Source organism: Chamaea fasciata, unplaced genomic scaffold (genome assembly GCF_029207755.1).
Source record: "Chamaea fasciata isolate MVZ Bird 193981 ecotype frontalis unplaced genomic scaffold, bChaFas1.0.hap1 SCAF_2, whole genome shotgun sequence".
In the NCBI taxonomy this organism is placed as follows: Eukaryota; Metazoa; Chordata; class Aves; order Passeriformes; family Sylviidae; genus Chamaea; species Chamaea fasciata.
In genome coordinates this window covers 37,568,993-37,583,948 of record NW_027094087.1, presented here as the reverse complement: position 1 = coordinate 37,583,948, position 14,956 = coordinate 37,568,993, and the positions used below count along the sequence as shown (strand labels likewise).

At 47.4% G+C, this 14,956-nt stretch overlaps 1 protein-coding gene across 2 annotated transcripts in view; it reads right to left on the bottom strand.

Moving 5' to 3' along the window:
* The window catches only part of AMOTL1 (angiomotin like 1), a 75,989-nt gene that overhangs the window by 41,011 nt on the left and 20,022 nt on the right, over nucleotides 1-14,956 (bottom strand). For both annotated transcript variants that reach the window (XM_066175704.1, XM_066175705.1), the window contains 2 exons: nucleotides 4,133-4,279; nucleotides 798-1,683 (listed from right to left, as the gene is read on the bottom strand). In XM_066175704.1, coding sequence (XP_066031801.1) covers nucleotides 798-1,683; nucleotides 4,133-4,279 — 1,033 coding nt within the window. The remainder of the gene's footprint in view (nucleotides 1-797; nucleotides 1,684-4,132; nucleotides 4,280-14,956) is intronic.

Below are 14,956 nucleotides of genomic sequence, written 5' to 3'. Positions count from 1 at the left end.
TTATCCCTGTCACTGAAACTACGGGTTTCTACCTGTCTCAACGCAAAACCCATCCTTTCCGCAAACATGGAAAAGCAGAGCATTCCCTCCTGCATTTCATGCCTTACATATTTTGGACGGAAAGAGCCAGGTCAGTTGCGCCACCTTTTCTTTGTGCCTGTGCTGTGGCAAAATAACTGTGTGCAACTTTAAGGTGATACCAACAAAACCTTTGGGGATTCTGGGGTCAGTAAAGACCCAAAGAGGCAGCTTGCAACATGGAAACTGCTCACATTCACACCAAACAACTTCAGATTTCCAAACCCAACGAAATAACTGTCTGAGATGTCAAAAAGACAGGGATGAGACAGAGAAGCACTTCCATTTAGGTACAGCAAGGAAAAAGAACCCTTAACACACCATCTCATGTCTGAAGGCAGGACCTGCACCACTCACAGGGATCAGAGCACAGCCAGCAAACACTGGATTACTTTTAATGCGCTTGGAATAAACCTGTGCACACAGGGAGGCCTGGCATGAGGGGCCCAGTTCTGTGAAAGCCCCACGTGAGCTCTGTGGGAAGATTTAAGTACCACATAAGTGGAATATAAGCTTTATACAGTCCTCTGAGAGATGCAGGTGCCTCCACCAGCTGGGCCACAGGAGGTTATGTCCCCACTGCGGGGTGTGATGTCCCCACCGTGGAGAATACAGCTCACTCTGGCCGTGTCTACACGAGCCCAAAGCCCCACAGACACCAGCTCCTCCAGCGCAGGCAGGACCAGGCCCCCCTGCAGACCCACCCCAAAGGCCATTACCTGCTGACCCCGTACTCCGGGGGTGGCTGGTAGCGGACGAGGGCCAGCTCCGCCCGGGCGGGCTGGGGGGCGGCATAGGCAGCCTTGAGGACATCTTGTGACGACTGCTCGCCGTAGAAGAGCCCGTGCTCCTGTGCCTTGCTGCCTGGGGCTGCTGCCTTCCCTTTGTAGGGGTACTCAGGAGGTGGGCCCCGTGGGTCCGTGGCCTTGCTGGGTTGTGGGGCTGCCTTGAAACCCTTCCCACCTCCTGGGGCTGGGGGATGCTGCTTGGCCCCATTCCTCTCCAGCGAGAGCTGCATGATCCTCTCGCTCAGCGAGCGGACGTGGCCCTGCTTCAGCTCCTTCAGCGCCTCATCCTTATGCGCCTGCCCGCTGTTGGCCCGGTTCACAGTCGGCCTCCCCTCCGTCCTGGACTTCTGGCTGGAGGAGCCATAAAAACCCGGTGTGGCAGCGGTGGCTGGTGGTGCGGGCTGGCCACGGAAAAACTGAGACTGAGCCTTGGCCTCCTCATAGGTGGGGAGCTCCTCAGTGCCATGCGGGGGCTGCGGGGCCCGAGGCTGCTTCTCCATGGCAGCACCGTCCCCCTGGTGCTCCTGCCCCTGTGGTTCCTGCCGCCCTGACGGCTGGACCATTGGCAGGTCTTCGGGAGCAAGGTTTTCTGCGGAAGAGAGAGTGCTGGCGGTGCTGTTGGAGGGGCCGCTGCTGCCCGTCGCCTGGTGCTGTATGGCCAGCAGGTTCATGTTCTCGCTGGGGTTCCCATACCTCAGCCGCTCCTGGATCAGGCGCTGCAGGACCGTGCCGGCTGCCACCTCCTCCGCCCCTCGCATCTCCGCCTCTGGCACACGGCGGAAGCTGGGTGGGCGCAGGGTGCTGAGGGTCTCCTCGGCTGGGCAGGGAGAGAGAGGTGGCCATTAGCTCTGCTGTCCAGGAGGTCTAACTCCCCCTGCTCTTTCTTCCCTTCCTCCATCCCACAACAGTGACCTTTGTGCCCAGGATGCCCCCATGGGCAGTGAGTGTCCTGCCAGGATTCCCCTGGCAGCACAGGGGACATGGAAGCCAACAAAGGAGGCAGAGCACTGCTCCCTGATCATCCTCCATCCCCAAACCCTAATTCTGTTTGGTAGTGACCCCTAGGAACACATTCCAGTCCCCTCTCTGGCCTTCTCCTACATAATATTTCATGCATCCCATACCCACAGCTCTGAACCTCCCTCTAAGTCACCAAGGAATGTTCCATGTCACAAAGAAATCTGGTATTTTCCAACACGGATTGGATTGGATAGGAGCCCACAATGGTTATCTCATCCCGCTGCCTGACCAATTCAAAGCTCACAAAAAGTTAAAAGCACTTTATTAAGGTCCTTATCCAAATGCCTCTTTAAACACTGACAGGCTTGGGGCATTGACCACCTCTCTAGGAAGCCCGTTGCAGTGTTTGACCTCTCCCTGGAGATGGCTTGCACAACTTACAGAGGGAGCCTGCATGGCAATACCAACTGCTGTACTGTTGATGGTCAAAGGTGTAAGAGTACTGTGTGCCATGACAAAATAAAATGTAAAATGTGTCACAGAAAAACTGTGAAATAGAACTGAAAATGAAACAGTCCTAAAGGTCTGAGAATCATCTGTGCTCTGGTATCTTCCTCTAAAACTGCAATTTCCCTTCTGGCTGAAAACACTATTTCTATGGGAATCAATACTAACTGTTGTAATTTTGCTGGGTCAACATGAGGAAGGCATTATGGTCATAGATTTAATGCCAGCATTAAAAAAAAAGCACAGACAGATTAGCTACACAACCCTAACACAGGCTACTGAAGTCATTCAAAGACAATGGCACTAAATATGCAGTGGAGCTTGCCTGAAGCTAAGCATCGAGAAGCATTTGGACAAAGCTCTCAGGCACATGGTATGATTCTTGGGGCGTCCTGCGTAGGGCCAGGAGTTGGACTTGATGATCCCAATGGGTCCCTTTCAACTCAGCATATTCTATGATTTAACCATGGCTAAGACCTTTGGAATTCCTCCCTCCTGGAGCCCTTCTTCCATCCCAGAAGTGCTGTAAGATGTCTATCTGAATACTGTCTGAGCTCAGAGGAATGTTCCTGAAAGACTCCAGAGCAGACAAAAGTGAGAAGGGTCTTCACATATCCCTAGGCATGAAGGAGGTGGTTTCTGCAGTTCAGTTTCTTGAGGTCACTCTTGGAAACTTTCTCTCTCCTGCTGGTGTTCCAAATCCTCAGAGGAGTTTGTAACATTTGTTTTTTGGCATTTGAAAGCAGTTTAAAAGCAAACTTTCTCTTGAGGTCTGGTCATTTCCCTGAGGTTTCATCAGTTACTGTACATGCTGTGGGATAACTTATATACAACTTGGATGCCAGAGGGAAAGAAAAGCCTTTGACTCTTAACAATGATAAGAGGTCACTTCTGCTAACATTTCTGTGGCAAAGCCTTAAAGATGATTGTGGGGGCTCAAGAGGGAGAGAAGACTGCTAGGCTGTTTCACTCCACACCTGCCCTAGAAGATACACCTCTCCTGCATTCCCTGAAACAATGATATCTGCCTGCCAGCCTCACCCGCTGGGATTGTGGCCTGGCTACCAGCTCTCAGAGGGTCTGTCAGCTCCTCAGGATGGTCTTTGATTCAGGAAGATGCACAGACACACAGTGCATCTCCATCTACCTGTCTGCTCAACAGCCAAGTTATCCAGCTGCTTAATATGTCCCTGCAGTTACAGCAAACTCTTGCCGCTTTGTTCCTGTTATCACAGCACACAGAAGCCTCATCACACTGGACATTCTTGCAGACAAGCAAAAACATCTCTCTAACACACCAGAAATCTCACAGTCTAGGCTGTAAGACAACACCTGAGAAAAGCCTGAGGAGAGGGGATAAAGCCAACATCACACAGTCAAGGTAGTTCTTTATAATACATCAGGATTCCCACTTCTGTGCTAGTCATGTTATCATCCTTATATCTGGGAGGTGTACCTTAAATTGCCTATTATTGAAGACCAGAAAGACTGACCACAGTGAGCTTTCCACAGTGCTTATGGTCTGGCTCCATCAGCAGAAGAGCCGTGGAAATTGGTCCAGCTGTGCAGTAAAAAGCAACCGTGTCCGAAAGGACAAGTGGAAATGATGCACCCTCCACAAATACAGGTGGGTGACAACACACAAGTCAAACGTAACTTTGACTCTACAAAGAATGAGAAGCTGGCCTTCAGCTCTCTAAATATTATTTGCAAATGGTTTAAACTGCTTGATTTATACTTTGGGAAAAACCTGGAAGTATATGCAGTGGGTTCATACAGAAGTGTGGCCGTGCACTTACCAGCTTTTTCTTTGGCACTGATCACTTCAGCTGTTAGTGGGGACACTTCATGCCTGCCAGCAAACAACTGGTGATCTTGGTAAAGAAAGCCAGTGTCTTCCAGTACCTGGACTGGGCTGGTAGGCTTGTAACAAACAGATGTGGAGCCTGTAGGAAAGAAGAATGGAATGCCAGTAAAGAAACCGCAGGAATGACAATATGTGAGGCCATAACTTATGATAGTAGTCCAAAAAGATTTCTTGAGCATGGCTAGGTGCTGAGAAGCCCTTCTGAGACCAGGGAGCAAACCACCTCTTCAGTCCACACTTCTCAAATAACACATTAGCTCTGAGGAACAAGAGGCAAAATACCAAGTCACCAGCACTGTTTCATGCATTGACCCAGCCTGGCCTACAAGGTCCTCAGTCCAAGTACAAAGAAAGGTTTGTAAGAGCTAACAGTGACAAGTCACAAGCTCACAAATCAAGGCATAGCCCCAGGACATGAAACCAACAGAGCCAGCACAAAACTGAACAAGGGAGTGGGTAAAAAGAAGGAAAGGTGAGGACACAGCCACCCATTAAATAGGGCCATAGTCTGGGAAAGGCCTTACCACAAAATCTGCTCATGAGTAATAGTTCAGCAACACAGAAAATTGCTAAGACATAAAATACAACCAGTGCTATCAACAGAGAGAGTTAATAAATCACTTTGTCCAGATGTTCTTAATATGGTATGGAGTGGATGTAGCTGGAGGGCCATGGGAATTTGTCTGGCAGACCAACTGCACAGGAGCTTCATGCCCCAGCCCCAGCATCCCACAGCCACTGATGGCTGGACTGTGCTGGTTTTGGCTAGGACAGAGTTAATTTTCCTCTCAGTAGCTAGTGTGGGGCTATGTTTTGGATTTGTGCTGGAAACACTCTTGATAACACAGGGATGTTTTCGTCTCTAGTGAGCAGCACTTACACTGCTTTAAGGCCTTTTCTGCCTGCAACTTGGCAAACAACAAGGCTCATCCTAAATCTGTTCTCAGGGTTGCTTGCTTTAACAAGCTGACACAAAATGCATCACAGCAGTGTTAAGCCAGGAATGATATTGGCTTGACCCTATACTTCAAGCCACAAACGACATTGGCATAATCCTACAATTCAAGAAAGACACAGACTGTACAGGGACCAAAGGAGGGCTGCAAAGTTCATGAGTGGGCTGTAGAACCTGTTCTGCGAGGAAAGGCTGAAGGAGTTAGGTCCTTTCTCCCTGGAGAAGAGAAGGCTGTGAGGGAGCACTCACTACAGACTTGCAGCATTTAAAGGGAGGCTACAGAGAGGAAAGAGTCTCTGTCTTCTCAAGGAGCTACAGTGAGAAAGGGTGGCAAGCACAAGTTGCACTAAGAGATGTTTTATCTCGACATAAGGACGAAACTTTTTACAGTGAAAACAATCACTCACTATACAACCTCCCCAGGGATGTGGCAGACTCCTCATCACTGGAGGTTTTCAGTATGCGATTAGACGCTGTCCTAGATAATCTCATCTAAATTGTCTCCTTCCCTCAAAAGGTTAGACCAGATGATCTGTGAGATCCCCTCCAACCTGGTCTGTTCTATGATTTTAAGCTTTTTTACTTTCTCATTTTACTGAGAACTTACTTATTTTTGTAGAGAGAGGCTCTTTGAGGTTCAAACCTTGGAAATGAAAAACCTTGGAATCTCCTGGCTGCCAAGTACCCTGGCACAACAGGCACACGGCAGGCTCACTCTCCACTCACCCCACTGGTTGTCACAGGTTTTAGGCTAAGAGAATGGTCATCAACCCCTAGCATCAGCCACTGCCAAGGACTTGTTTGAGCAGGAGGCAGAGTGCTCCAAGTGCCACTGATGAGGCATCTGGCCATCCCTGCAGGGCAGGAAGCCCACAGGCACCAGGACCTGCAGCACCCCACTCTGCAGGAAAAAGACAGCCACAAATGACTTGGATTTATTAATCCTGACTGCTTGGTTTGTGCTCAGCTAACTGCATGCTCCCTGCATATACTACAGAGGTCATCGCCAACTCCATGCAACTGCATGGAGCAAGGCAGCAGGGGGATAACAAGAGGGTAGGATCCAGCCTGTCATTTCCACAGGCACGAAGATACTATTTTCTTCTGTGCCAAGACGAGAGGAAATAGGCATTTCTGCAAAATGCTAATGAATTCATCACTTTACCATTCATATTATGCATGAATGTGTATGGCAGTTATCTATATTTAGAGAGCAAGAGGGAAAGATTGCTTGCTTGAGTAGATTTAAGCCATATATGTTTGTGAAAACAAGCATAGGAGACTGGTCGGTAAATTGTGCTGATGCTGACACAGATCCAAGAAAAATCTCAAGGACATTAATTTCCAAAATTATTGGCCTATTCTGGTAGAGAATAGGATTAATTCATTGCTTCACTGCTCCTCCACACACACAGTCCTGCCTTGGAATTTGAAATTCTGTATGTAACCACTGCATTTCAAACCCAAACCTGTTTTATGAATAAAAAGTAGATTGGGGTGAAGCAAAGAGAAGCTGCACACCCAAGGAAGAAGACAAGCAGCTTCAAGCATTACAGGCAACCAAGACAGCCAGCAGATACTGGCTTGGCCCTACCACTCACCAAAGAGAATTCAAAATAAACAAACTGTTAGTAAAACTAACAGTACCCTTGCCTTCTGCATTTCGAGTCTGTAGGCACCCTTGCGTCATGGTTTCAAATTTTACAAGATGGAAAACAAAGACATCTTTTTTCTTTAACAGGAGAAGAAATTCTTAGCTAACCACTTGCCCTTGGTTGTCATGGCAGAACAATATTCTACTAAAATCAGGACTGGTAAATGCCAGCATCTGCCAAATTGCTCAGTTTCTGATCTCTGTTACACCAAAGTCAAAAACAAGTAGCCCCAATCCAGGCAGAAACTACTGGACTATGTTGTACCCATGTTCATGTTTAATCATCATAAAATGATGTCATGATGCTTTATGATGTTAAGAATGATGTAACAATATTTTCTGCTCATTCACAGTAGGTTTTAATAAAATGTAAGCTGCAACTGACACAGAAAACAGTTGCCAAGAGATCAGTGCTTGGCACACAGCCACAATCCAGATCATGGGCAATAAGGCACCACTTGAAAGCTTAGTGGAACCTCACAGACCAACTGGAGCAAGGCACAAGCCTCATTTCTTTCTCCCCTTGCTCTCACTGGAGCCTTCCAAATCCCAGCTTCCCTCTCTGAAGGGAAAGGCTTTATTATATCCAGCTCTGACACGGTGCAAGGCACCCATCCAATGGTCAGGCACTCGTTCCTTTCCCAGACCTCCTCATTCCTCTACAATGCTCACCACAAGAGCAGTTTTCACCCCTATAACTGATTCCTGGGGCCAGAGCAGTGGTGCCCAGCAGGCAGGAGTAAGAAGCTAGTTGAGGGCAATCTAGGATGAAGACCATCACCCCACCAGAGGCGTGCCCCTGGGGAATGGCTTTTTACCCATATCTAGTCCAAACAAGCCACAAACCACAGCTGCTGCCGCTGCTGCCCCATGCTTTGTGAGAGCCACTGCCAAGAAGAACCAACTCATCACATCTGTAGATGCCTGCAGGCAGCTGCCAGCTGTGCTGTGCCCTCTCCTCTCCCCTTCCCAAAGCCAGCCCAGCCCCCTCAGCCCCAGAATGTCAGGATGCAGCCTAGTCCATAGACATCATGCCTTCAATTGCCATGTATCTAGTGTCTCTAATAGCCAGCTCTGTAAGACATGACCATATTTCTGGCCCTGTTCAGTCCTCGCTAAATTGGGTAGCTGCTCCAGGCCTTCATTTCTGCATCTCTACCGACTCCCCTACATCTAAGTGACTGCCTGACACCAATTCATTTGTTTTCCTTTTCTTTTAGATAAGCATGCATTCCACTGTACAGAAGCAGACATATTATCCTGGAGGTTACTGCACAGCAGTGCAATGCATTTGAAGATTCAGAGCTATTTAAATGAATCAGTTGCTAAGATTAACACGAGACAGTCAGCCAGGACCCAGAGACAGTGGAGAAATACTTAAATATTTCCTGTTTCTGATGTGGCTTCAGTCTGGTTTTAAAAAGGATCTAAAGCAAACCACATAGGAAGCTCATTGCTGTGACATGAGAGGGAAGTCATGTTTTTAGAGCAGTAACAGCATCCCCAAGAAACAAATTTACAAAAACAGTCAGAGAAGATGGTTTTCTTACAGTCAAACTGTACTACTACTTTCCTTTTCAGTAGAACACTGAAAGACGCCAGCCATGAAAACACAGCTTGCTGCTGTTTAGAGGCAACGCCTCAAGGCAGAGCCCAGGTAATGAGTTTCTGCATCACACCCCACTGCCCACCCAGGTCACATAATGTGGCTGCCCACAGCCTAGCCCATGCTGCTAGCACATATGATTCCTCCTCTACCACCCAAAAGCCACCCAGCCAAACAAAACCGCAGAGGTGACCTCCAAAAATTCCTCTTTTAATCGGTACCCTACTGACCCAGCAGTTCAAAACAGACTGAGGTGTTTCAAATATCCTCCTAAGCAATCATCTGAAATTAAAAAGTAAGTAAGGCAGCTTTACACTTTCCTATAAACCCTGCCACAGTATGTAAGGGAAGTCTAAAAATGACAAAACAAAAATTACATCATTTCCAAGCCCACATCTGTCCTTCTGTATCACAGCCATGCCAAAAAGGAGTATAAATACCTTATTCTACATTAAAAATATTTTCTCTGCCCTGTTGCTGCATAAAAATCTCAGGTCAAAAAAGGAAGAGAATTATTTAAGGGAAATACCAAAAGGACAGTACCGCACTCCAAGGTGCCAGAGGCTGCACAAAGGTTGTGCCACGAATTGTCCAGGGTGGACAATTCAGTCCCTGCAGTGGGTCACAGGGACCCTCTGTTGAGGCTGGACTCCCCTCCACGTGCATCCTGGCCCATGAACCCCACTTTCTCTCCTAAGCATTAGCCCAGTCTTGAGAACAGGGATTGCCATACCCCAGCCACACAGCCATGCCACTCTCCCAAAGCTGGGAGGAAGATCTGAATTTCCTTTGGCACAGAAAAAAAAAATAAACTCATCTGTCTCACTTCTTGGTTTAGGTATAAAAATTGGACTCCTAACAATGTCACAAGGGATGCTTTTGGTACCTCCAGCAGCACTGGGATTCTTTTGCAGCCACAGCTCCAATGAAGTGCAGGGGCTCAGGCACCCACTAGTGATTGCTTTCCATCAGCAGCTCCCCAGTCAATGCACAAGTTTTCTAGGTCACTTCTGGGGTGGTTGACTCATCCTCACACCCCATAATCCTGCTTGTGAACCTCGCATCCTCTGCCAGGGCTCCTGAGCCCTGCAAGGAGTGAACAAGCATCACCAGTATTATTTTCACAGGAGCAAAGCAATATCTTGCAGGACAAAAATCCAACATACATAATGCACACCAGATGTGAATGAGAAGCACCTCTCATTTCCCACATGAAAGCAAGAGAAGCTGCACCCCTGTGCCTGGCAAGACTATCAGACCAAGCTACGCCTCCGCAACTCACCGCTCTGGGGAAAGATATCCTCACTTCAGTGTCAGCTCCAGGATCCACATTGTGCTATTCCCTTGCTCAAGAGGAGTTCCGGGAGTCACCCATCCTTGGTACTGTCGTTTCACCCTCCAGAAAGTGCATTGTCCAAGAAAGCACAAGCAAGACTGATGGGAATAGGCAATGGAGGCAGCCAAACCCCATCTCTCCCAGAGAATTGTGCTAACATGTCCAAATTTAACTGCCGACAAGGATGAACATTCTCCATGAAATTTCAGCGTCACGTGCTTATTTTCATATACACTTCCCTTCAGCAAAAACCAAAGCAGGGGAGAAAAAAACCGGAGAGAAGCAAAGCAAATGTGCTTTGAAAGCAGCTCCCAAACCTGGCATGAGATCAGATGGATACAGGAAAGAGTGGAGCCAAGCCTGCCTCCCCGGGAGATCCCCTCGGATGCCTGCACTTCTCCACCTTCCCAATGGAAGTCAGGTGTGCCGGTGTGTAGGGGCAAACAGTGCCCATCACCACTCTCTCATCTCAGATGGTAACAGGTTTTATAATGCTAGAAAAACATGCTGGTTTTTTCCCCCGACCCAGGCTCACCCCAGAGGAGAGACAGGATACAGGCAGTATTCTCATCACACCTCCAGGTGCCAAACAGTTACCTGGGCATTAACCCGATGGAGGAAGAGATGCATACTCCTTAGGCAGCTGTGCCAGGCTTTGCAAAAAATACGTGCATTTTTAAGGTCCCTCTACATTATAAGCTACACATTTTCCTTCACAGCTATAACATTGAGTCTACAAATACAGCCAGCCCAAATTTATTCAAAGAATTGAATCAATAATTGAAACTCCTGCTTTGATCAAAGTGCCAGTGGCACAATGACAACTCATGTCAGCATTGCTGCTCCAAGATGAAAGGATAAGTATTATTCAGAGCTGAAAGTAGGGGAAGAAGCTCCCGGTATAAGAGTGAAATACAAAGGCTGACATGGAGCTCACGAGTGAGAGAACACTTCTACTACAGCCACACCGCCCCAGCAACTGTCTGCAGACGTTTTCATTACACTATAAATCCTGATTTCCAAGCAATAAAAAAACCCTCCAAGATAAAAATTCATCACATAAATTCTTAGGGAAGGAAATCTTCTTCCACTGGGGGAAAAAAGCAAAATCATCAATCAGCTACAACGTACAGACAAGACACTTGTAGAGCAGGAGTTTAAGCCACGATAAATTTTGCTGTACTTACTCCCTTTAAAAATGATCACGTTACAGAAAAGCACTGGCATGATCCATGTCACTTGGATATTTAAGCCCTTCCATTAATTAACCAGAAGGGAAATAGGACCTAGGTCTGCAGATCATTCAGTCTTAGTTCCTTGTTACTTCAAGCAACTATGTTATAAAATTCTCTTCTTGAACTGAATAAACAGCATCTTGAAGAAGAGGAGTTTTTTTCACCCCGTTTGGAGGAGGTTTTGGGATCTCTCTTCCTCAGACACACACTAATACTCCTCTTGGTTCCCACTCACAGTCACGGACATTGCTCTTTATCCTTTTTTTTTTTTTTTCCAGTGGTGTCCTTTAGGTTAAATAGCTTTCTCCCTGAGTCATTCCCACAAACTTGTAGCGTACAAAGGAGCCTGGGATAAGGACAGAACAAAAATAGTACAAAGGCTGTACAGTACTCTCTAACTGAAAAGGCGGGCATTGAACTCTATCATATGGATTTCTAGAGTTTTTCCATTTTTTTAACACAAGCAACAAACCATTGTAAGGATCCAAGTCCTTCACTTGATCTGTGTGAAGAACTGCTTGTGATAACCCCACATTAAGCAGAGTCTTTGCACAATTCTTAAGTGTCATAACTTAAAGCAAAAAGAAATTAAACCTTCTTCCCACCAGAATATATATTACAATTATGCCCCTTCCATTATTAAATCATTACATGCAATTTATATTCAGCCACTTTGAAAATGCAGAAATTCAATAAAGGTGTTATATGTAGAAGTGTTAACAAGATAATTGCCTGTAGATCTTGCTCCTAGACGTCTCAGCTCAGATTTAGAACGGGGAAAAATCACAGCAACAGCCACCGCTGTGGAGCCATCATATCAAAACCAGTCTCAAAATGGTGCTGGTCAGAGCGACACATCCCAGGGAATGGGACATGTCACTAGCACAGACCCTCTGTCCCAGGTAGCCATCACAGGGAGGAGTTTCACTAAAAGCATTTTAAATCATTAAATCATTCATTGAATTAAATTAACAACATCATTATTTTCCAGCCTGAGACTTGATCACTGGAGTTACTGCTGTCTAAAGCACATTTATATCTGTGTTAGCCAATGTGGTCAGAGCAGATAATGCCATGTGCTACTCAATTATTTAATCCCATGCTATGTGTCCTTCAGATGTGGCATACCCCTGTACATCACCCCTCTCCTCAGCTGGTGCTGCCTTGACACGTGCTGGCTGTCCATTGCCTGGCTTGCACAAAAATGACATGCTACAACTTCGAGATGTAGGACAGACATGCATCAGGAAAACCACAGCCACACACCGTGGTGGGACACATCTGACCTGGCCAAGGCCACTGAATGCCAGCAAATGCTGCAGGACCTCTTGCCGCTCATGGGATACACCTTACTGTGTGGCCAAACTCTGCTCTCACATGCACCAATCCAAACCTGGAGCAGTTTCACCAGCTTCTACGGATTTACTTGAAATTTACACCCACTGTAGTATCTCATCTACTCAAAAAGTCACTAGAAGGACCAAAAATGGACATATGCATTTCCCAAATGCAACATTTGAACAGAAAAGTTGCCCTAAGAATTTAATTTTTTTAGAGGTGATGATGTTCTTGTTACTATTTTCTACTTCCATCTATTTCTACTTCTGCCCTGAGTGGAAGGCAGGCCGTTCCATTTAAAAATTCAGGATACAAATGGGGACCAGATTACATCTATCCCAAGGCTGCCAGAAAGCAATTGCTGTATGAAGCCAAAAATCCTCCCGGGATTTTTCTCAAATCCGCAAAATATTCCCGAGCACTAAACTTTCCACTGGGACTATTACATTAGCAGATAGTCTGTGTGTGAAAATCCAAGTATGCAACCATCCTCCTAATGGTTTCCAGGACAAGAAGGCTGCACAGGGCACACACTCCTGCCTTAGCACCAAATAACATTTATACCAGATCTGGCCTTTAAAGCGAGTTACATGCCTGTCAGTGAGAAAAAAAAAAAAAAGGCACTGTGGACTCAGGCTTTCATTTCCTGAAGGAAAGCTGCAATGGTCAGCAGTAACATCTCCAAATAATCCTAAAACACTTGTGTGCACAGAGTCTGGTTGTGCCTGACCCTCCCCAGGCTGCTGCTGGGATCCCTTCCAACCCCCTTAGGTGTGTCTTTGCTGGAGAAATGCAAAACCTTCGGCTCTGTGCTGGCATTTCTACACACAGGAACTCTTGCAAGGAGCACCCGACCATGTATCCATGCATCCATCCCTCCCTCCATCCAGGGAAAATGTGTAGAGGGTTGGTCCAGATCGCCAAGGAAGGCCAGGACTTGGAAACTGCCCTCACACCTGTCACCAATCCTGCAGATATTTCGACACACACCCCTTTGGATTGAAGCTGCCCTCCTCCAGCAGCTCAGTGCTTTCCAAAAGAAGAGGGAAAGCAAAGTTTCCTCTGCCAAATGCTGACAGAGAGAAAAGGAGAGCAATGGACATCAGGACAGATGAGAATGGACATGCAGGTGATTGTGAGCATCCCACTGGCCCCACACAGCCTGGGGAAACTGGGAGGCCCAGCCGCAGCAACACTATGGGCCACACATCCTCCCTATTTAACAACGTAAAACCAGCCTCCCTGAATTCATCCCCTCACATCACTGCTCCAGTCATGGCTGGGGATGAGGAAGGCTGGGCAGGACATGCACCCTCCATGCAGGGCCATACCATGCACCCAGCACAGCCCCAGAGAGGGTTTTACTATGGGCTCTTGCTCACCCAATATTCCCCGCCCTCTCCACTCAGGCATTTCTTGATAAGGTATTTGTAGAACCCTTGGAAAAGCTTTTCTGGCCATTAGAAATTACTATGTATACATACACATATATATGTGTAAAAGGAAATACATACATATGGTCTATATTTTATTTATATATCATATATGCAGCCATATATGTATGTAAATATATAAAAATACATAAACATATATCTACATGTATTTATATATATTTTTTTAACATCTATATGTAACTATATACATGCACACCTGTTAGCAGGAATGGCGCTGCCAGCTAGCTGTGCTCAGGAAAACTCATAGGACTCATGTCCACTGCCACCCTTGTCTCGGGAAGCTTTTATGCTTATTTCTATACGTAAAAAGACATAACCTGAACTCAATGGATGCACGAAAAGGGCCTCGCAGACCCTCAGCCACCAGATCCTCATCTCTGGCGGCAGCTGCTCACAGCTCCCGGGATGTTCACACAGCACCGGGAAAGAGTAAAAAAAAAAAACCAAAAAAAACCAAAAAAAAAACACACAAAAAAAACAACAAAACTCTTTCCATCGAAAGAGGAAAAAGCCCAAGCAGCGACCTTCCTGTACTTAAAGCTATGAATCACAAAACCTGGCAGGATTCGGGTTAAATGCACGTCGTGGGTTTTTTTGGTTTTTTTTTTTTTTTTTCCTTCCAATGGTGTCTTTTTTTTTTTTTTTTTTTAACCGGAGTTTATCTTTGTTCCCTGCATGGGTGGGAAGGTTAAACATAAAAAAGTTCCCTCTCACCATCCCCCTGCAACAACAACAACGTAAGAAAGCGCTCTACCGGCGTGGGAGGCCCCTCCTGCGTGTCCCCTGCGGCCGGCGCTGCCGCCCCACGCACCCGCGGACGGGACGGGACGGGGCCGGTGTCCCCGGTGGGTGCTCCGGGGCCGCTCCGAGTGACAGCCCGGCGCTGGGGACCCGCGGGGACGCTGCCATCGCTGCTGCGGAAACGGCAGCGGCCGCTCCGAGCGCCGCTGGAAACATTCCCGGCGCTCCCGGCCGGCGCTTCGCTCTTCCCGGGAGCGCCGGGACGGCGGACCCCCAGCGCGTTCCTCCTTCAGAATATCCTGCGGACACCCCGCTCTGACCGGGGCTTGTTTCGGGGCTCGCCCCGCGCTGTTCTGCCTTCCCGGAGGGAGGGAGATTCCCGGGGAACACTCCGGGAGCAGAGGAGCGGGAGCAGCGGCGGCCGCCGGGCTGGCGGC